The sequence below is a fragment of the Leiobunum rupestre genome, chromosome 4, assembly GCF_980474605.1.
Source record: "Leiobunum rupestre chromosome 4, qqLeiRupe1.1.hap1, whole genome shotgun sequence".
NCBI lineage: Eukaryota > Metazoa > Arthropoda > Arachnida > Opiliones > Sclerosomatidae > Leiobunum > Leiobunum rupestre.
The window spans coordinates 24168985-24191022 of record NC_143387.1 but is presented as its reverse complement, the minus strand read 5'-3'; the positions used below and the strand labels follow the sequence as shown (position 1 = coordinate 24191022).

The 22038-nt window shown below is 38.1% G+C and overlaps 2 protein-coding genes across 3 annotated transcripts in view; both read right to left on the bottom strand.

The window, feature by feature from the left end:
- Positions 1–840: 840 nt before the first annotated feature.
- LOC149947229 (solute carrier family 35 member G1-like) lies at positions 841–1824 on the bottom strand. Its single transcript, XM_090170857.1, has one exon. It carries the CDS (start codon positions 1822–1824, stop codon positions 841–843), a length of 984 nt encoding a protein of 327 aa, XP_090026983.1.
- A 349-nt stretch (positions 1825–2173) lies between these two features.
- The window catches only part of LOC149947228 (solute carrier family 35 member G1-like), a 50421-nt gene continuing 30556 nt past the window's right edge, over positions 2174–22038 (bottom strand). Inside the window, exons 1-2 of one of the 2 annotated variants that reach the window (XM_090171766.1) lie at positions 13760–13879; positions 2174–3333 (exon numbers count right to left, since the gene is read on the bottom strand). In XM_090171766.1, coding sequence (XP_090027892.1) covers positions 2213–3271 — 1059 coding nt within the window. In that variant the 5' untranslated portion in view covers positions 3272–3333; positions 13760–13879 and the 3' untranslated portion in view covers positions 2174–2212. Of the gene's footprint in view, positions 3334–13759; positions 13880–22038 lie in introns of those variants that run through there. The other variant, XM_090171767.1, reaches the window with a different exon arrangement.

Here is a 22038-nt window from a genome sequence, read left to right as displayed (position 1 = left end):
ATGGCATGTAAGCGTACTTTCTTGTAGTCAAAGGTATGGCCGTGTACACTGATAACAAGAAGGAACTAGCTCCTCGACCATTGGTTGCAATTGATGTCTCATTATTTGTCTAACGAAACAGTATGAACTTGTAACAGTGAAAAATTGGTCAATTTCAAACCAACAATTTTACTACTTAGGTATTTGAGTAATATTAAAGTAAATATTTGTTAGATTTTTCAGAAATTCACAAATTACTTTTACTAAAATGCTTAAATATTAAATAACTTCTTAAAGTTCGATAATAAAACCACTTTAAAACAACAAAAAAGATAATATTTATTTTATTTACATTATTTGTACTATCTTTTTTTTAAATCCCGAAATGTGTTTTTCGATCTTATATGAAAATTGTGTATACTATAAGTTGATGTACTTGTGATTAAATATTGTCGATATTTATTTATTTATTTAATAAGAAATTATTTAAAGATAACTGAAGGAGAAATAAGTATAAAAAATATAAACAGGAGGAAAACTCATGGTATGATCCATTTTTCAATGTGTTTTTATGGCTACTAATATAAATTAAAAAAAACGCATGCATTAAAACATGGAACGTCATGGAAAACTGGACAATCTGATTATCTCTTAACATTTTTTAAATAATTCCTTTGTAATTATGAGTAATTTTCACAAATAAGTTATTATACCATGAGTTTTAATCCAGTTATACTTATACCATGGTACATTAACATGTTTAATATTTGAGAAGGCGAAATTCGTGTATTTATTCAACGGGATAAAGTAAATTACTAAGAGACTATTCTTATTAATAGTTAGTGTGTAAACATTAAATATTTATGGTTTTCGTTTGTGAATAGCCAGTAGCATCACGCATGCTAAAATGATACAGCTACCTAATATGGTATTCCAAGTCGGTGTAACACCTAGAAACAACAACTGCAACACGAACGATAGAACCAGTTCCAAACTTCGGACAATCGACAAAACGGCGGCTCTTTCCATTTTCGAAGCCACTGTGTAAATGAATTGCGCCAGGCCGAAAAATAGTCCGTTGAGGCAAATCAACGGGCCAGCCGATCCGCAGTTTGGCCACCGGAAATCTCCCACGATGAACAAGATGACCGAACCACCGGCGACGCTTAAAAGGGAGAAGTAGAAGTTGACCACCGAGGCCGTGGTGAGACGCATTTTTCTCAGAGCGACGGGCACCGCTCCAGTCACGAGACATCCGAAAATGGACAGAATTATACCGAGCAAATGAAATTCGTTGCGCAAATCGTCGAAACCGAATATAAAGGATGGCTTGGCGACAAAAACCACCCCGATTACCATAAAGAGGATGACGCCGTAGTGAAACCAACCGTATTTCTCCTTCAGAAAAATAATTTCGAAGATAATCACGAATGCTGGATAACAAAATTTTATGGTGGTAGAGTCCACTAACGGTAATAGAGATAGGCAAAAGTACTGGAGAGCCAACGACATCAAACCGAAGAGCGCTCGGTAGAATACCATCTTTCGTTCGCGCGGTACGCCCTTTAAGCTCTCCCCAGACGCAATTACCTGGGAGAGCGACAGCACCATAAAAATAGTCGAAGATTCCACCAGCCTAGCCATGGGGCTCACGTCTTTCAAGTACTTCACCAAGAACCAAGCTAGCGAATAAAATACGGTGGAGAGAGTAACCAACGCTATTCCGAGGAGGTTGTAGTTTTTCACCTTAAAGCTAAACGTTGCGTTCTTATTCATTTCATTCTGTAGATTAGTTGGAGACAAAACTTTAAAGACCCTATCGCGACTGTTTATTGGTGATGCCATGTTTGAAGTAAAATCAGAACTTGGTTTTCTACATAGCTACATAAACGTAAGATTGTATTTTTATATAAATCGCCAAAAAAACCCTATAAAAGGGATACATTGTAAATACTACGCGTATCTATATTCTTCGTGTACTAACTATACTTGATAAGGAACCGCTATATGGCTAGTATTTATCAAAAACAAACTGCATAAAAAATCAGATTCTGATAAATTTCAGGGTAATATGGTATATGTTTCATCAGATAACGCTGGTAAGCGAATATAGGATTCACGAGAAAAACTTTTAACACATTTCGTAATGATTAAATAACGAAATTTATTATAATACATTTTAGCTAAAAAAAAAAATTGGAAATAATATATAAAAGAAACAATTACGAGCTAATTACGTCTTTTTGGATAATTGATATCTGTTGGCCTTGTTAGTGGCCTGTAAGTCCTTTTTGCACTTTTGAAAAGCTATCAACAATACGCAAAAGAAAATGATTCCCCCTCCCAAATAACTGTTCCACGGTGGATAAACTCCCAAAAATACCAGCTGCAAAATGAAGGTTAAAACAATATCCAAACTTCTAACAATTGCCAAGACGCCGGCTTTTTCGATTTTGGACGCGATAGTATAAAATATTTGTCCCAGGGCGTAGACGCTCCCGCTGAGGCAGATCAAAAAGCCATCGAGACCGCAATTGGGCCATCTGTAGTCTCCCAACACCAGCAGCGCCCCGCCGCTGCCCACGATATTGAACACCGCGAAATAGAAAGTCACTAAAGGAGCGGCCGTTTTTTGCAGTTTTCGCAGGACAATTGCCACCGAGGCTTGGCAAATGCAGCTGGCGAACGCGAACGCGGCTCCCAATAAGTGGTATTGAGAATATTCCTCTTCGGTCCCGAATACGAAGGATGGCTTCGTCACGAGTACGACACCCGTTAAGATGAACAGCACCATGGTGAAATGGAACCAACCGTATTTTTCTTTGAGAAATATCAGGCCAAAAATGCTGACGAACGCGGGGTAGCTGAAGATGATGGTCGACGCGTCCACCAAGGGCATCAGCGTAATAGAGTAGTATTGGGTACCGACGGCCAGGACGCCGAGGAGGGCGCGCAGAAATAGCAAGTGACGTTCTTCACGGACCCCGACGAAACTGCAACGGCCCGCGATGACGTGCGGAAGGTAGACCGAGAACTGGATTAGAGACGATCCGAGCATGACGACCATCGGACTGACGTGCGACAAGAGTTTAACAACAAACATGGACACGGCGAAGGACATCGTAGTCACCGCTATCAAGGCCACTCCCAGACCTTTGCACTTTGGGTTGGCCACATCCTCGGTATAGGCGTAGCCTCTGGATCCGTGACCGTGTCCTTCGACGATTTTGAACCGATTCGAGACATCCCGGACCAACGGATCTCCGTATTCGACTTTGCGTGAGGACTCCATGCCATGTGTCTCGCTTCAACACCGGCTCTTTCAATTTGAACGGGGTGAATGGATTTCACTATCTGCAAAGATAGACGTTGTCTCTTTAAATGATTTAAAAACTACATTTCGTACTTTTACGGCGTATACTTTTCTTCCGCGATATTATGTTTCTACACCCTGTACACCACTTACGCTGGGGCGAACTCTAAGGACAGATCGCTATCATCTATTAAGTAATTTTCGTGAAGCACTTTCGTGAAAATCTCAGTTTATTGATAACTGATAACCTTTCCTCCTTTATCTTCTCCGTTTCAATCGCGGGCCAGGATATTCGCCGCTTTCTTTCGAGATAGCACGTGTTTCATTCCTTAACTTTCTATTAATATCTGAAAAAGGGGGGTGCCTAATTTATGTATAAATTGAGATTAAAACCGGGTTTCTATCCAATGTCAATTATCTAACTGGAAGACGCGAATGATTGATTGTGCCATATCACGTTCATCTTTAATATATCTTGTTAAAATATAAATTGTTATAAAAGTAAAGAAAGTGCCTTTGGGGATTTTATTCGATACAGTATTCGTATATGAATTAAAGTTGCTGACCGGCGCAATAATCGATGAAATAGAGACGACATAATCGAGGAAATGTTTGAACAAATAAACCGGATTAGCCTTATTATAAAATCGGGAATATAATGCTTTAAAATGAGATTATAGACTTGGTTTCGTGTGAAGACGAAGGTGCCACTATTGCCGCTCACTATGTCCACTATTCTCGCTCACCAAGCAGTGATTATAAGTGCCAATTTTGCCAAATTTCTCCCATGTTGCTACAGTTCTCGTACAGGCTTCTGCTGGAGTGCTTTTTACCTTTTGATAATGTTGGGGCGAAGGCTACATTTTTAACACGAGTGCCAAACTCTACTCGTTTATCGGTGAAATTTTTAAATCCAACGTTTATATTTCTTTTTGTTTGTTTTAGTTCATGTTGTTATAATTTTAACCATGGTCTATAAATTTTACTTCTATGATTAAAGTACCGACATTTCAATATTGTGTTAACAGAAAGTACAGAGTTCTGTACTTCCTGGTGCTAACATTACATTTTAAGATTTTATTGTTATTCGAACTTTGACGTATAAGATTTGCATGTGATTTGATTTTATGTTATTACACTCATATCTCAAAATGTCATTTAGCGCCCCTTTGAGTTTTTCTGTATCCACCACTGCAGCGAAATCATTAAAAAGGCCCACAAACAATGTAAAAAAATATAATATAGTAAATACACCAAGAGAGACCAGAAACTAAAATATATTTATTTATACTCTTTCATAGAATTTCTGCTAGAAATCATTAATTGAACAAAAATTATAATGACTAGAGTAAGAGCCCTTGGATTTTTTTAGAAAATAGGAAAATAGTACGGCGTCGCGCCGAAGAAACGTCGGCGGCGGCGGCAGCGTGGCGAGCCGAAAAAATCACCTATCGGCGGCGGCGCGCCGAAAATAGGGGAAATTAGTATACAGCTCTGGAAATTGAAATACACGTGCCGTGAAGTTGAACTATACTCTCGGCTACCTATTTTTTATTTAAAAAAAACCTACTGGAAAATCGTTTATAAGCAAAAAACCTGCTTGTTGCCGAGGGCGCGCGCATCTTCGTTTGTGGGTGTTTTTAAAAATACATATTTTAAAGTTGCACCGTATCTCCGCAACTTTACAAATAAAAAATCGTAAATCGCGTGTTGCTTGGGTGGTAAAGGTGGTAAAGTTATGAATGTTTTTATGGAGAAACGTGTCATAGTACTACCTAAAACCTGATATGGAACCACATCGAGATATTTTTTACTTTACTTTTTTCTGAAGTAAGTCGAAGGAAGAAAATCTCGCCAGACCATAGACTAAATATAAAGTTGCTAGTACTATTCCGTCTAGTAGACTTTGTAGTCTATTGTGAGACTAGCTCTCAGTAAATATTTTAAAGGGCGCAAAGGTAGAGTGGACACACTTTTGGGTCTGATGTCGCTTTTGCTGTAGACCAGTAAGATAGTGCTATGAACTGGTATCTGATAGGAAGGTCAAACTCGAAATTTTCATATAATTGACGGCATTACTATTCTGCTCTAGGTTATGATTGGACGGCTTTAAGATTCAAGTTATTCAACCGAAAAATAAGTAAGAAGAAGGTTGCTACTAGAGATGAGTATTGGGCCCGCTAAGGCGGGCTTACCCGACCCGACCCGAGCGTGCCTCGAGGCGGGTAGGGTTTTCAATATCGAAGTTTTTGGCGGGTCAGGTCAAGTCGGGTCGAGTTTAATTTTATAATATTTTTTCGCGCCGGCCGGGTCGTGCTTTTTCTTAAACGGGTCGGGTCGGGTCGGTCTTTTTACATAAAACCATGGACACTGTATTTCTAACCGGACGGGGAAAGCAGCTTAAAAGAGGTACCCACTCACTGTCCGTTTGCGTCCTACTTCGTATTAGCTGAAATAGTCGGCCGTACTCGATTCGCAGGGCCGTCAAGATCATTCGGAAGAATGTTAACCCCCATGTTGATCACGTGACGAATTATATGGCCTTGACAGCCCGAAAATTTCAAAATTCTAGAACCTTCCCCCCTTTATAGAGAGACGGTGGCGGCGACAGGTGATTTTGTATAGTGGAAGCTACAGCTTTTCCCGTCTGGTTAGAGATACAGGTCGGGTCGGACATTTTATATATTAGTGATTGGGCCTTCAAGTTTCTATTTTATTCGCAACCGCAAATCTCTACATATAGAAAGCGAATCATTATCACGTGTTAAGCATACTCTTGGCACGTGCACTAATTTTTAAACGTTAGTCAAAGAACTCCAAGCGCCATCTACTTATAAAATTTGAATCTGGGAGGCCGCTCTAGCATTTAGTACAAGCGTATACTATAAAAATAAATGTGCAATTTATTCGGGTAGGACCGGGTTTCAATTTTATCGGGTCTGTTCGGGTCTGGTTTAATATTTTAAAAATTTTATCGGGCCGGGCCGGGTTGGGTTTTAACTTTGGCGGGCCGGTCGAGTTTTCTAAATGAATAATTTTGGCGGGAGGGGTCGGGTCGGTTTTTTTAAATAAATAATTTTGGAGGGTCGGGTCGGGCTTTAAAACTATCCAGCCTAGCTACGAATGGCTAGGTCTACTTCAGGAAAATAATTTCACATACATTTACATGCCGACAACGAATTTCACAAATGTGTGTAAAACGTTTTTGTATTTCAAATAAAAGCGCTTCAAAACTAGTAGCGTTTTCCATTTAATTGGGATTGCTCGGAGCATCCTCTGATTTTGCATCTCACGTCATCACTATCGCTCGGAATTACTCCCAATGGAATAAAAAACTTTTAAGGATCACACTTTATCAGCTACGCACCTCTCATTTCATTAGCGGTCATTTGTTCAGCTCCTATAAAGGGCACTTTTTGGGCACTTCCGTCCCTCAAGCTGGGGCAGCTCGGAGCACTCCGCCAGGGGCAACAGGGTCAATGGAAGGCGTACTTACCTAATGGAATATAATTTTTTTCCGTAGCACTCCAGCACTCCCCAATGGAAAACGCAAAACCTTTACAGAGGTATATAAATCATGAACAAGTACCTCCACAAGATCCAGCTGTTTCACCATACGTTTCGGAAGATAATTCATGCAGGAAAAATCCATCAAATTCTGACGGAATTTTAAAAACAAGTTGCCACAACTACCACTTTAAAACGTGTATGGGAAACTTGGTGAAGTAACTATAATTCGTACGCAATAAAGCCACGTCTACACTCCTTCAAGTTTCCCCTTTCACGTTTTCTAACGCTGGCTTAACCTGACTATTCTTAGACAACTTAATTTCTAAATGTTACGTCTTTAAGCTGGCCCGTAATAATGTATTTTTTTAAAATCGTAAGCCCTTTGCGCTTGTCAAAGTTGAGTGGGCTAGCGTGGCACGAAGGGTTTGCCACCACCTTCCTATGCATTGAACCGCACCACCTAAAGGTATTAAAAGTCGCTAGCTGACTCGCGTCTAAGGCGGTGCCTTGGGTATTAGAATAACTAATAATTATTATTATTATTATTACCGTTAGACGTGCTAATGGAAAACCAGCTTTCGGTGGAATAATTATCTGCCGCAGGGCTGGACTTAGAGATCCAGGGCCCATAGGCAGATAAGGCTTCTGGGCCCCCTTTTCACGCGCTGCATTTACTCTTATCCCGGCAACTAGGCTGTGCCTGAATTTCCCTGATTCCGCGTAGAAGTCTGAGCTCTACGGTTATATTACTAAATAAAAGCTCTAACCAATCATCGACTAAATACGCGATAACTATGAAAAATTGTTATTTAAGGCTGCGTCCGTAAACTGCCAGGCAGAAATTTTGGTAATTTTAAAACAAAATTTTCTACCTAGGAATTTCTCCAATATAAATTACGATTGATATTATAGATTTATGCCTTCGAATACAGTAATTTCAGTCACTGGAGGGCCCCTTCCAAGGATAGGCCCCTTGGCCACGGCCTAGGTTGGCCTAGGCGGAAATACGGCACTGATCTGCCGTGTGTGCTTCCGCTGTTTTGACCGGAAATTAGTACTGATGTGGTCTAACTCGATACTTCTCTATTTGGAGTAATATTATGTATTTTCGGTACACTAAACTTGACAATATATATCTTCAACATAAATACTAACAACTACACGCATTCGACTAGACCTTTAACTTCGGAAGGTTAAAACAGACAAGGTCCCGAAAATGGGGGAAGTCGATAGAGTTTTTCGGTCTTTCAGGTTCGGGTAGAAAATTTCGGTCAGTGAGCTTGATCCACGCTGTTCTATATCCGTCACAAAGCTCTGGCCTAATGTTACGTAAAGAAGTTCGGTTAAAGAGCATTCAGGCAGCTGCGGAGGGGAGACCCCTCTCGGCCAAACCCCCGTCCTCCCTCCCGCTTTCCCAAAGAATTCTTTTTATTTAGCAAAGCCCGGCTACTTAGGGGCTTAAGAACCCCCATTATTATCCCTTGTCTTTTCAACCAAATATTTATTTTTCTTTGCTCCTGGAAATTTCCAGCTAAAACAAGACAATTTTGGAAAGAACATTTTGCGTACTTAATTGTAGAATATATTGCGTTCTACCGAAAGACTATAATTAGTCCTATTTGGGACGCTGGGTTCCAATGTCTGTTAGCAAAAGTGACATAATTACCAAAAGTGTGACAATCCCTGTACTTTCGTATGCTAAAGGTTTAATGAATGGTCAACTCAAGATCGACCACGTAAAAGACTATTTATTGTCACCTTTCTGGATCTTTTTTTAGTCTATGGTATTATGTCGTGGGTAGATGGCGATAGCATCTTCACAAAACGATGAAAAATAAAAAAAAAACACTAACTTTGACCAGTGCTACTTAGTTCCTCCGTTCCTCACTACGAGGCGTTATTTGTTGGTTTTAATTTCCTTCCCTCCCCAAGGCATACTTTCCCTTCTTCTCCCCTCCAAACTTGTATTTCGCTTGTAACATTCATTAAGAAATAGGTCCGATTGACACACTTTTGGTAATTATGTCACTTTTGCTGTTAGGTAGACTAGAATGTTCCCTTGAAGTCATACATCAGAGGCCGATGTCTTCGGCTTAAACTTTCTTTTTGATTGAAATGTAACGAATTAATAGTTATTTTTAAAGCCGAGAGATGGTGGTTATTGACAAGAACTCAACTATGATATTTTGAGTATAAAGATTAAAACCAAAATAAAAAATTTCTAATCTAGCTAATTTAGTCTATTCTACTTCATATTTGAGATGTTTTGATTAATAAATTGATAATTCTGCAGTTTTGTTTATAAACAATTATAAATATTATTATAAATAATAATTTATTTCTTTATAATTAAAAAAAATCATATATTTGAAATCTGGGGCGTTTTGGTTTAAAAAAATTGTTTTTCCAAACGCTTGGGGCTTTGCCCACCGAGCCCCGGGATAATTTTTCATTCTTACCATTTCAGGGGTTCCGCGGATTTTAATTCTGATAGCGAAGGGTTCCGCGGAAAATAAAACTTGAAAACCATTGGTTTAGTATACTAACTGGTGAGCGTTCGGGCTAGTACCCGCAACACGAAAATCAAGTGCAGAAATTAATATCACTATTTTGGCCATGAACTTAGTTTGTTGACAATTGAAAGAAATCAAGGACCAAGAAATCACCAGAGGAACTTTTAATCATTGTTATTCTACACGGGAGTTGTTACTCAAAAATGGAAGCGCTCCTCACTGTGACTATGGCAGTAGTAGTTGCTTCTGCGTAGAAACCTATTTAACGCCATTACCACTCGTTATAGTCCCAGTAGTTGGTGACTGTTGTGACTTTTGGTACGTCCCCGTTTTCATGCAATAAAGGGGGATTTCTAGTTTATATCTAGATAACCTATTAGAATGGACGTGTATAAAAACGTAATATAGGTTAAGGATAATAGCTCGTGTATATAGAGCTGTTAGTGGCATGAAGTGTGTCAGAATTTATAGCCCGGTGTACCTAGTAACAATGACCATACCACCGGGGGTCTATCATCATAGTGCCCTACGCCAGCGTCCACCTAGCCCGGACAGGTGACAAATACAGCATGGGTAGTAGAACCCTACTACTGATGGTCGCACCTTTGACGCAAGCCACTCAACCCAGCAGAAGGTGCAGCAATGGGTGGACCATTTCCCACTTCGCACACAGCAGTGGGATTAAGAGTGGCTTGAAGGACAGGTCTCTTAAGCATTGTAACCCGAACATCTGAAATAATGGCAATAAAAGTCGCTAGTTGACTTGGGTGTCTGGTGGTGTGTTTGTGCTGATTATTATAGACTAATTATTCTCTTCCAAAATCAATCGATATTCTATCCCTCAGATAAAGTGCTGAATTAAATATTACAGGTTCTTTTGATTACTGTGATGCAAGATGGTATTATTTTACCATAACAAGGTGCATATTAAACATAAAGCATTCTAACATACTACCATGATACAGTGCCTTTCGTGTTTTGTTTCAAATGGCAGTGCCCAAATTTTGGCTCGAAACAAACTTTATACGGAAACAAACATGAACTGTAATAGACTAGAAACTAAATACCCATTTGTTGTTCATTTGACGAGATTCCTCAAATCACTAATTAATATAAATATTGTACCGTTTTCTAATGAGACACGTGAGCCTGTTTTCTCCGAATCTACGCCTCTAAATTGGGTTTGACATTTCAGAGTTGGTCCCTTAAATGCACGCGGGTTCGGAACTTGTTTCTCTGGCCAGCTCGCGGGAAAACTAAGTAAAGGGAAACAAATGTAAGCAGAGAGCGTGTAGCTAAACGGAAAGTTATTTAATAGAAAATAATAGTACTATAGGGCTCAAGAATAACGGAAAATTATTGCAGACTAAACTAAAAATGCAGAAGTAGGTTAATGACATGTTAAATATTTTTCAACTTAATTCCGTGAAATCCATGGTTTGGGAATCACAAAATCGACTATAATAGACAAGTTAAGCCACTTTTCGAAAACGTGAACGAGGAAACTTGTAGCTGAGTGTAGACGTAGCTTTATTCTGTATTATCTACACTCCTGAAAGCTGAGTGTAGACGTAGCTTTATTCTGTATTATCTACACTCCTGAAAGCTGAGTGTAGACGTAGCTTTATTCTGTATTATCTACACTCCTGAAAGCTGAGTGTAGACGTAGCTTTATTCTGTATTATCTACACTCCTGAAAGCTGAGTGTAAACGTAGCTTTATACTGTATTATCTACACTCCTGAAAGCTGAGTGTAGACGTAGCTTTATTCTGTATTATCTACACTCCTGAAAGCTCCCCTCTACACGTTTCCGAGGGGTGGCTTAAGTTGCCTAGTACCTTAGCTTTGTTATTTTAAGCGTTCATTACACGCACACCAGCTACGTCACGTTTATGGTAGTGTTTGAACGCCATCTGTTGTAATTCCTATGAAGCTAAAGTTTCATTAGGCAAAGCGTGGGAAAAGATAACTATAAAATTAAAGTCAAAACGACTATCCCTTTAAGCGTTTTATCATTGACCTTTGTATTTTACCCACAAGCCAACTAACCAGGAACTAAACCAGATGGTCGTAGAGGTCGGTGACGGTTAATCATTATCCATGATTAAATTGGTTTTTTCGGGAAAAAAATGTAAACAAAGAAATTTACCGGTTAATATTTCGGAAAATAATTAAAAAATATGTATTATTCAGAAAATTTGAGCTTTTTATCTAAAAATACGTCGTTTTTCCGATTAATTTTACAAATTTATCAAAAAAATTAATCGGATAATACAGGAATATAAATTACTTGATCAAAACGTTTTACGAATAATTTGGAGAGCTTTATCTATTGAATAAAAGTTAACCATCCCCGACCTCTAGATGGTCGCCACCATAAGTCTGACTGCCTTTGATTCCCGGCACCCATTTACATACTTAAAAATTTTAACACTGGTTCGTTAGACGTCATTCAAAGTTAAATACTCCTGAGGTTGAAGAGAAACGTGACCAAGTGCCGAGAAATACAACCCAGTCTAAAGCTGAGCTTTTAAAGTAAATTCGTTAGCCGTGGTGGCATGAAGTATTTGATTGAGTTACTTTATTATGAATTAAAAATACCGTCGAAAATGTTTGCTTCGGTGGAAAAATGAACGTCCGTTTCTTATTGATTATCGTAAATAATAAAGGACGAAAGAGAAAAAAAGGGTGGCTCTAATAAACTTCAAACAAGCACGGGCAAAGAGCCCGTAATGGTAGGTAACCGGACATTGATATTATAAGAAAGCGACGCCTCCAATCTACCTTCCACCGCGCTACCACTTCAGCACGGTGGGTGTAGCCCGCGGGCTGCTGGCGTTTTGGCAACCCAAGAAGCGTGTATGGATAGTCCATTCTTCCGATATGTATGTTGGGTGGTCAGAAATTTCTAACCTCGGTCACGTTTCGCTATCTTTGCGAAAAGAAGCGAGATAGAGACCCTTTTACTCTCACGTTACGCCATCTGGCGGGTAAGGAGGGCCCACGTGACTGGCGCCCACATCGTTGCACTTCCGGCTGCGCCTCTTAAGCCTACGCTCTCTCATCGTTTCTCTTGAGGTTCTATTCCACGCGCGCGTCCATCCAATCGCCAGCCCAGATACATCTTTATCTTCTTGGGTGAAAGCGTGCTAGCCACGAAGGTATGGCTGCTAGGAAGGGCTCAGCCCGAATCCGCTGGCCTAGTCTTATTGAATAATCTTGTCTTCTCAAATTACGTACCAAAAGGAAAAACGTGTTTTTTTCCTGACTTCTCTCTCTCTTCCTTGTTTTTCTCGTTCGCTTTTTCTCAATCTCTCTTTTTCTGGACACTAGCTAGCCATAGTACCCTTCGCTTCTCACCGCCGCAAATTTACGTGCCTTGTTCGGATATTTCTTTATCCTTACGAAGCGAGTACATCGCGCGTGTTTTTTCCGCTCTTGTACCGTGGGCATGTGTTAATTTTACACGAACATGACATACGCTTCGCTACGTTCTAATATAATATATCTGTTTATTAAAAATTACCGCGATCCGTTATAGTTATTTATCCAGTCTAGATTGAAAAAAAAAGACAATAGAGATTTCGCTTTCTGTAAATTATGGTCATAGCAAACGAAATTTATTTATTACCCAACCGCATAAGTTTCATGGTAATTTTTAGAGTACCGAGAGATTTGCTTATTAACTGTTTGCAATGATTCCGAAAGTCAGTGGGTGCAAATTTCGTTCCCATATCTCTCGAAGACTTACTTTCCATATCTCATTACTTCATTTGTTCCGGTGTCTTCCCTTAACCTTAGGGAGAGAGTGGACAACGGAATGATGTACGGCAAGCAATTTGTCACCAGCAGGGGGAACTATATTTTTAACAACCGAATCTGGGAATCGACCTATTTCTGTTGCTAAACGCTAGTAGTCATGACAGGGTATGGCCCGGTTATTACTAGGACATCATTGAATAGCCATATTTAAAGCTAAGTTCTTGTTGGCAATGGTTAAATACTTTAACAGGGTAGCCGTGTTTTAAATTTCAACGTGAAAATTAACATTAAGGGCCAACTTTGAGCTCAAATATCCCAGTTCGTGGCATACGCTTTGTCATGACATAGAGGATGATCGAATTGGTCATAATTATAATTACCGCCCAAGTTTCGTTACTTGTCACAAAAAGAAGTTAATCGGTACTAACGGACAATTATCCTTTGAAATTAGGATTCTGAAAATTCAGCGGAACAACCCTTAATTGGGAAACATTTACGCGTCTCCTCTTAATTTAACTTTGTTATATTAAAAATCAAGTAAACAAAGTTCATTTTCCATTTACTTATAGTATTTAACATCACTATTGGTTTAATCAGCGCGTTGACGTCCTTCAGGTCTTTGTCGATCAGAATAACCCAAAGAGACATCCCAAATAAACGTTAAAATATAGACACACTTACCCCGTCGTATATAATTCAAAACGTTCCCCGCGCATCGATCCTATCGAGCGCTATACTCCATAATTCCTCAGCCTTTGCCGCTGACTACGGCTGCCTGTTTGCGAGTTAGTTTAAGCGCGATGCGTCAATTACTCCGAAGTTGAGGACAAATTCGCCTACTCCTCGATTTTTCTTCATGTTTTTCTCGTTGTTGCGTTAAGCATACTCGTTGAGAGAAAAACTCAAGGTTTCCCAACGAAACAGTCGGAAATGAGAGAGAACGCATCAGGGTTGTATACAGAAACACTCTATCCCACTCTCTTTCCGCGTCTAAGTATTAGAGGCAACGGAAAAGATTTACTCCAGTGGCCGGGAGCCAAAGAGTTGCCAAACTAGTTTTCCCACTAATCATTCCCTAACGTTAATCACCCGACATTTATTATTCCAAGTCGAAGGGTCGTTTATGCTGGTAAATATTCCAGTTGACATATGCCCTCGAGCCCTATCCGTACGGGTTACGGAGAGCTCTCAGTTTTAATCACGCGAACGCGTTTAGAGTCCCACTCGCGAAGCCCTTGGTGATGGCTTGGTTACGGAACTCCTAAGTATGCCAAATCTCGAACAGCTTTTTCAACGTATGTGACGTAATTGACGTCATTTCCCGTCGATAACGGCGTTTTCGTCATCAATATTAGCACTGTCGGGAAGATATTCAGAAATCGGGTTTAAAAGCTCAGTAGTCCATCGTAATTTTGGCTTAATATAATGTCTATACCATAAGTAACATAATAACAAAAAGTTTGACACTTCCTATTGCTTTAATGCTAATTTTCTAACCGAACCTTTTTCGGCACTGATACTCTCTTCAAGCTGTGACTTGGACTCGCGACTTACCATTTTGGATGACTATGTTTTGATAAAAATTTAAGCCTAATATCGGAGAGCACGTTCTGGAGTCGCCAGGGGCTTCGGCTTTGTTTTGAAGTCCGCGTGCAAATCACGCGTGATAAAAAAACATGAGCTCGTGGAGCCGGGAAAAACGTTTTTAATTTTTATCATTTTAGCCTAACATTCCGCCTATCTATCGGAAACCAGATATTTCGGCTCAGCGGAAGTCTCGCGTATTTTAGACACTAGAGGGCTCTGCGCTGAGAAAACATCTTGATTACGCGATAACTATGAAAATCAGTGTGGTTGTAAATCTCGTTAATTGTCATACTTATTGTTATTATGTTACTTATGCTATACATATACTGAGCTTCTGAATACGGGTACGTGTAGTTCATTTACGTGATACTGTGACATTCTAGATGTACGCGGGCGTTCACTCGCAATAGTTGATTTTATAAAATAAAAAGTGATCTTGCCCAGCTTGTTAAAATGTTGCTCTTACGTCACAAGACACAGCTTTATTAGTATATTTTGCGCACGAGCGATTTGCACGTGCGCGCTAGAAAAACCTATATTCCTCGCGACTGTAGCGCGCGCTAGTAGGCTTGTGAAAGTAAGAGGCTGTGACGTAAGAGCAACATTTAAACAAGAAGGCCAAGTTAGTTTATAAAAAGAACTATTTTGTCAGTAGGCGTGTCAATTTTACACTGTCCACGTACAGTGTAGGCGATGACGCCGATGCCGCCGTATTCCACATAACTCTTTAATAATTACAATAATTAATGGAATAATGGTTACTTATATTGTAAGATCCATATTATATACTTCTGGTTTAACCGAGCGGGTTTAACAATAACGTAGGCTTCCGAGTGGCGTAGGCATTTCTATAATTCTCAATAGACGCTTAACAATATCTTAAAGCCAGGGTTTGCAAAAACCGTTGGCAAAAATTGGTAAAAACCGGAAAAATTGAAAAAAAAACGAAAAAAGTGGAAAAACTCTTTTCATGCTAAATTAATCATTGATATATCTATTACGTGACTAATTTGGTCATTGCAAATAGGAGAGATGAAGAAAAGGCCAGAAGAAGAGTGAATAGAATAGAAGAATATACTGCTTTTATTCTTTATTTTATATTGAATTTTGCCACTAGAGGTGGAAAACCATGAAAGTACGATTTTCCACACGGTTTTTAACAGCAAAACAATAGGTGGTAAAAACCGCGGAAAAATCAATAAAAAAAAACGCGGTTTTTCCACCCTTGGCAAATTTGTACTAACCCTGCTTAAAGGGCAACGCAAGCTCTGTGGCAAACTAAAGAAAAAGTTACCCCCTACACCCCCACTCGGTACTGGCGAGACCACGCGGAGTTTACCGTCAATTTCGCACTTTGCATACATATTCACACAAATGCCAGCCAAAGAATATAAAGCCCCAGGAATGGAAGGATTGATATTTTTGGCCGCGTGTTTTGGCCGAACTAGAAACTTCCGGCAAAGCAAATCAGAGTAACCGGAAACGGTTAACGCAACCCGGTCTCTCTTTAAAAACGAGAGGCGCAAAAGTTCCACTAGACGGAGCTACACCTTCCATTCCTGGGGCTTTATATTCTCTGTGCCAGCTCACTCGCGTTGCCCTTTAAAGCTTCCGTAATGCTTTGCAGATTGTTCCTCGAGTGAACTTGGCAGTAGTGTGCAAGCGTAAAGAATTTCTTGATAAAACGTCTATAGCGAAATGGGAACATCTTGATAACCGCGTTTTAAATGTCAATTAGCTTAAGGGTACCGGTCATAAAGATATGATTAAAATAAAATTAAACGCTCCATCCTGGCTCGGCGTGTAGCGGCTTTGATCATTCCGAGACATTCTGAGTCCGAAGCCCTATAATCCTCAGTGCTGGGATGTTTTCTCCAGCCTTTCATAATTAGTTTTCCAAATTGTAATTAGTCCCAAACCAGGAGCCGCCCGGGGTATCAAAAATCCCACTGTAGCGTTAAAGCCTCTTACTAAGGTAGCCAAACTTTAATTAGGGGACCCAAACCAACGCCAATTTGGGTGCCTAGGATACAAGTTTCAAATCGCCCTTAAAGTTTTGTAGTTGGCTGGCTTAGACGCTCTCCTCGGAGAAAACGTTTTAAAACTAATCGGGGCTCTTGTCGCCAGCTGCTGAAACGTCGTCGTTGAAGGAAGCCGCTAATCCGCTATTTCATATTAACCGATAAGGATAGGGTAAAGTTTGTCCGCTTCTTTCCCGCTTTCTTTTTACCGGGATGCGAGGTCATGTCGGACGTACGCCGGCCGCTGTTATTAAGTTACCTATGAGTGAAATGAGGAATTTCTAAGAAGACTCTGCTAAAACGAATGATGGGAGGGGAGCCTTCCTTTTCTATTGGCAAGAAGGGGGACAGGGGGCCACTTCTCATTAGCGGTGACATTTCGTGACACGTTCGTTGACAAGCTGTCATAATACGGTACTTTTCGGAGGGCGCCGTCAGGGGCCCAGCCCTACCGATGAAAATTGGAGAGGCGTGCTCTTCAGCAACGCGTTTGTAGCCCCAGCGTTGCGCTCGTAAATTTAATAAATGCCTTATTAACGTTAACTTGTAACGGCTAATGAATCCTCCGATAAGAGCTGTGACTTGTGCCTCTCCCCTCTCTCCTCCCCCTCCGACGTCATTGAAAGAGTGTTCGTCACTGTAGCGCCTCCACGGTTCCCGATGTTCTCTTTCCCAATTATTTTATCAACCAAAGATATTATCTTCTTTTTATTTAAGTTTGTGGGAATTGGCGGCCAGAAATAGTTTGATATTTCCGGGTTTGTGGAAATGGAAATTTGACAAATATTGGAGCGAGAACGTTTTCATTGGGGGTTACTTCCCCAACGATTCGCACTAAAGTTCCTGCTTTTCCCGCGTGGAACAAAATATACAACATGTGCCAAAAAATCTCATTGAAAACCCGACTTTATAACGTTGTTTCGTGGAAACAGAAAACCTGTACGTTCAGGGCCGTGTTTAGAGGTCTCGCGGCCCCGGGCGAAATGCATGGGCGAAACTGACTAGTTGTGAGTGTAGCGGCCCTCCGGTATATACATCCCTATGGTAACATTTTAGTGGCCCTGGGCGACCGCCCGGCTCGCCACCCCCTAAGCACGGCCCTGTGTACGTTTCATTTCAGTGAACCACTTCGTTCATTTCATTCAGTGCCGTCTTTCCCATTGGGCAAAAAGGGCACTGCCCTAGGGCCCCGAGATTCTGGAGGGCCCCATTTTTCAAATTGTGAAATGCAAAAGAAATTTTAATCACAAAAAATGTTTTTAACATTGCTTGAAAGTCCTAAACTTCGTATTTAGTCTCGTGTAAATCTAAAACGAATAAAGACTTTTGGTTGTTGGTTTTTTAAATTCCGAATAAGCTTCTTCTTCAGTAACCATTAGTAGGACAAGTGAATCTATTGGAACCGATAGTTGTAGATTAGAGCGACGATGGACTTCGCACTGGAGGTTAGAAACTTGGGGGGAGTTACAGAGGATCGCCCAAAGCTTTGCCCAGGGGCCTCCAATTAGGTAAAGACGGCCCTGATTTCATTTCAAAATGATTTCTAAGTTACTTCAAAACCTAATTCCGACGAAATTGTCATAAAATATCGAATAAATTAAATTAAATTAAATTAAAGTAAAGTAAAGTAAAGTAAATTGAAATAAATTAAAGTAAATTGAAGTAATTTAAAGTAAATTACAGTAAATTAAAGTAATTTAAATTAAATTCTAGTAATTTAAAGTAAATTATAGTAATTTTAGTAAATTAAAGTAAATTAAAGTAATTTAAAGTAAATTAAAGTAAATTAAAGTAATTTAAAGTAAATGAAAGTAAATTAAAGTAAATTAAAGTAAATTAAATTAAATCAAATTAAGTTAAGTTAAGTTAAGTTAAATAAATTAAATTTCTTGTACTGATAGTGTTTTTTCCTTAAAACATTTTACGACAGCAGGCTCCCGTTTATATTTCAAAATTCGTTTCGGAAATCTACTACATCGAGAAAATGTGGTTTATAAATAAACAGACATAAATACGCAGTGTAATCTTTACAATTTATATCGTTTGAAAATATTGGTTGACAATTCATACCCATTGGAAGGTACTCGTTTCATTTCAAATGTTTAAACGGATACATCACATTCTCACCTAAAAGATACAATCCTCTGACATATGTTATTGCGCGTTTAAGCGTGGGTTATAAATAGTTCATTCTATTTATTGCGTGCTTAACGAAAGCTATTTTCGGATGTATTTATTAAATATTTGAATAGGTCCCTGTAAAGATTAATTTATTCTACAATTTTGAAAGTTTAAAGCAAAGAAGAAATAAAAATTGCGTAAATTTCTAAGCTGGGATATTTAACCGTCTTTTCAGACGATGTAAATTAAGTTAAATGCATAGGGGCCAAAATAAAATATCAACTTATTTTCCCCCTCGGAAAACCTATTTTCGTTTGGTCTTTCTCCAGAGCTTTCCCAAAGATGGCGCGCGTCTCTTCTCGAAACGCATAAACATTTATTAGCTTATTAGAAAATTTAATTTCAGTATTTCGTTCTCGGCTTTCGCAGGTGGTTTAGCTCAAGGGAGCCATTTTCCTCTTTCGCTCTACCTCGTTTCAATCGCGCTTTGCCATAGCTACGATTTTAGTCCGGCGCAACGTGGATGGCGCCGGAGCTATACTGTAATAAAGAGACAAATTTAATAAATTTCGTTTTGGTTAACGCCATTGAAAAAGGTAAAGTGGCCCTTGGATATTTGCAAACTGACTTCCAGGGTATAGACGGATAATATATAGACGGCTATTCGCTTTGTTTCGTTTATTGTTCGTACTTAAAAGTGTAATATTATAATAAAATTAACATTAAATTAATATTACATTAACTTAGTATTAAATTAGTATTAAATTGAATTAATATTACATTAACTTAGTATTAACTTAGTATTAAATTGAATTAATATTACATTACGTTAGTATTAAATTGAATTAATATTACATTAACTTAGTATTAAATTAGTATTAAATTTAATTAATATTACATTAACTTAGTATTAAATTAGTATTAAATTGAATTAATATTACATTAACTTAGTATTAAATTAGTATTAAATTGAATTAATATTACATTAACTTAATATTAAATTGAATTAATATTACATTAACTTAGTATTAAATTGAATTAATATTACATTAACTTAGTATTAAATTGAATTAATATTACATTAACTTAGTATTAAATTGAATTAATATTACATTAACTTAGTATTAAATTGAATTAATATTACATTAACTTAGTATTAAATTGAATTAATATTACATTAACTTAGTATTAAATTAGTATTAAATTGAATTAATATTACATTAACTTAGTATTAAATTAGTATTAAATTTAATTAATATTACATTAACTTAGTATTAAATTTAATTAATATTACATTAACTTAGTATTAAATTAGTATTAAATTGAATTAATATTACATTAACTTAGTATTAAATTAGTATTAAATTGAATTAATATTACATTAACTTAATATTAAATTGAATTAATATTACATTAACTTAGTATTAAATTGAATTAATATTACATTAACTTAGTATTAAATTGAATTAATATTACATTAACTTAGTATTAAATTGAATTAATATTACATTAACTTAGTATTAAATTGAATTAATATTACATTAACTTAGTATTAAATTGAATTAATATTACATTAACTTAGTATTAAATTGAATTAATATTACATTAACTTAGTATTAAATTGAATTAATATTACATTAACTTAGTATTAAATTGAATTAATATTACATTAACTTAGTATTAAATTGAATTAATATTACATTAACTTAGTATTAAATTGAATTAATATTACATTAACTTAGTATTAAATTGAATTAATATTACATTAACTTAGTATTAAATTGAATTAATATTACATTAACTTAGTATTAAATTGAATTAATATTACATTAACTTAGTATTAAATTGAATTAATATTAAATGAATATTAAAATGTTATTAGAGTTATATTCTCGTCCAAATGTTCGATTCCTCGAATGTAGATGGCGACATAAGAGACGGACTAAATTTTTGCATTTGGTTAACTTGTTTCCCCACGAAAGACTAGGAAGAGTACCTCCTTTCGTCGCAACTTCGAGCGTACGGTAAAGCGCGAATGAACTCAACTAATAGATTCTCTTCATTTCTAGGCGCATTTCTTTTCCTTCTCACTCTTGAACTTTTAAATTATAAAGGACGTCCTTTTTGGATTGGCGTCCCAGGCCGCGAAGGACTCCCTCGGTTCGAAGGCACACTCCTAAACCTATCTGTCCTATTTTATACCGGACGTTTTCTTCTTAGCTTTTCAGGACGGAAACGTTACGAACTTCGGTGGACGTCTTAACTTAAGCTGGCAGCGACCTGGTTGATCGTATTGTAAATCACTTAGGAAAGAAGAAAGCTCTGACTTATCCCCGAAAGTCAAATTTGCTAAAAAGCAGCGGCTCCTAAATTTCTTTATTTTTATTTCCGTAATTTTCGCTCTTCTTTTAATTGGTCCATTTGGGCGTAATTAAGGAATACACTCCGCGGATGGAGACGCCTTATGTCCAAAACCTTAGGGTATTTCTAACTCTTGGTCACTTATCAGCTTCGTTTATAGCAAAACTAAAAGCGGCCGGTTATTGCCTTCAGCCTAGTTTTCACTGGACAGAACAAGCCAAAGGGCGTTAGAGGTAGAATTTCGCTGTTCGGAAATTCCACTAACGAACCAACGGTAACTCCGCTGTAGGAAAAAAGAAAAAGGTCGTTTGTCTAGGCTTAGTTGTTAGCCCTAACCGTAACCTTTTCGGATTACCACCGTCTGTCACTTGCTAATTTCTCGCTAGTTTTTTCGAAAATATAATTTTAATAAATAAGCGTAGTCAAAGCTAACTTGGTTATGTCCTATTTGAAACCCGAATAAATTTTAAATTAGCATTTTCCGGGAAAACTGTGGCGTGTGACGCTTTAAGTTACAGTGAATAGTACACAGGGGCGTACCGAGGGGTTGTGGCACCCATTTCCAAATTATCATATGGTGCCCCCGATGTATGTTATTAATAACATAAATTAAGAATAAATATTAATTTATTCTTTACATAATACGTCGTTGGTTCTGTTCTACTGACAAGGAGAGTACCCGAGGTGTTTATTGCCGATTTTGTTCAAAGTCGGGCGTAATGTAGACCTATTTGAAATATGAAATTTCCCAAAAGGAGACGTTGCACTACCCATTCGATTTGCTATGGCAACCGAAAATGTTTTTGATCACTTAAAACAATGCCAGAACGGACCACGTTGACTCTGTTGCCTCGGACCTTAAGACCAATA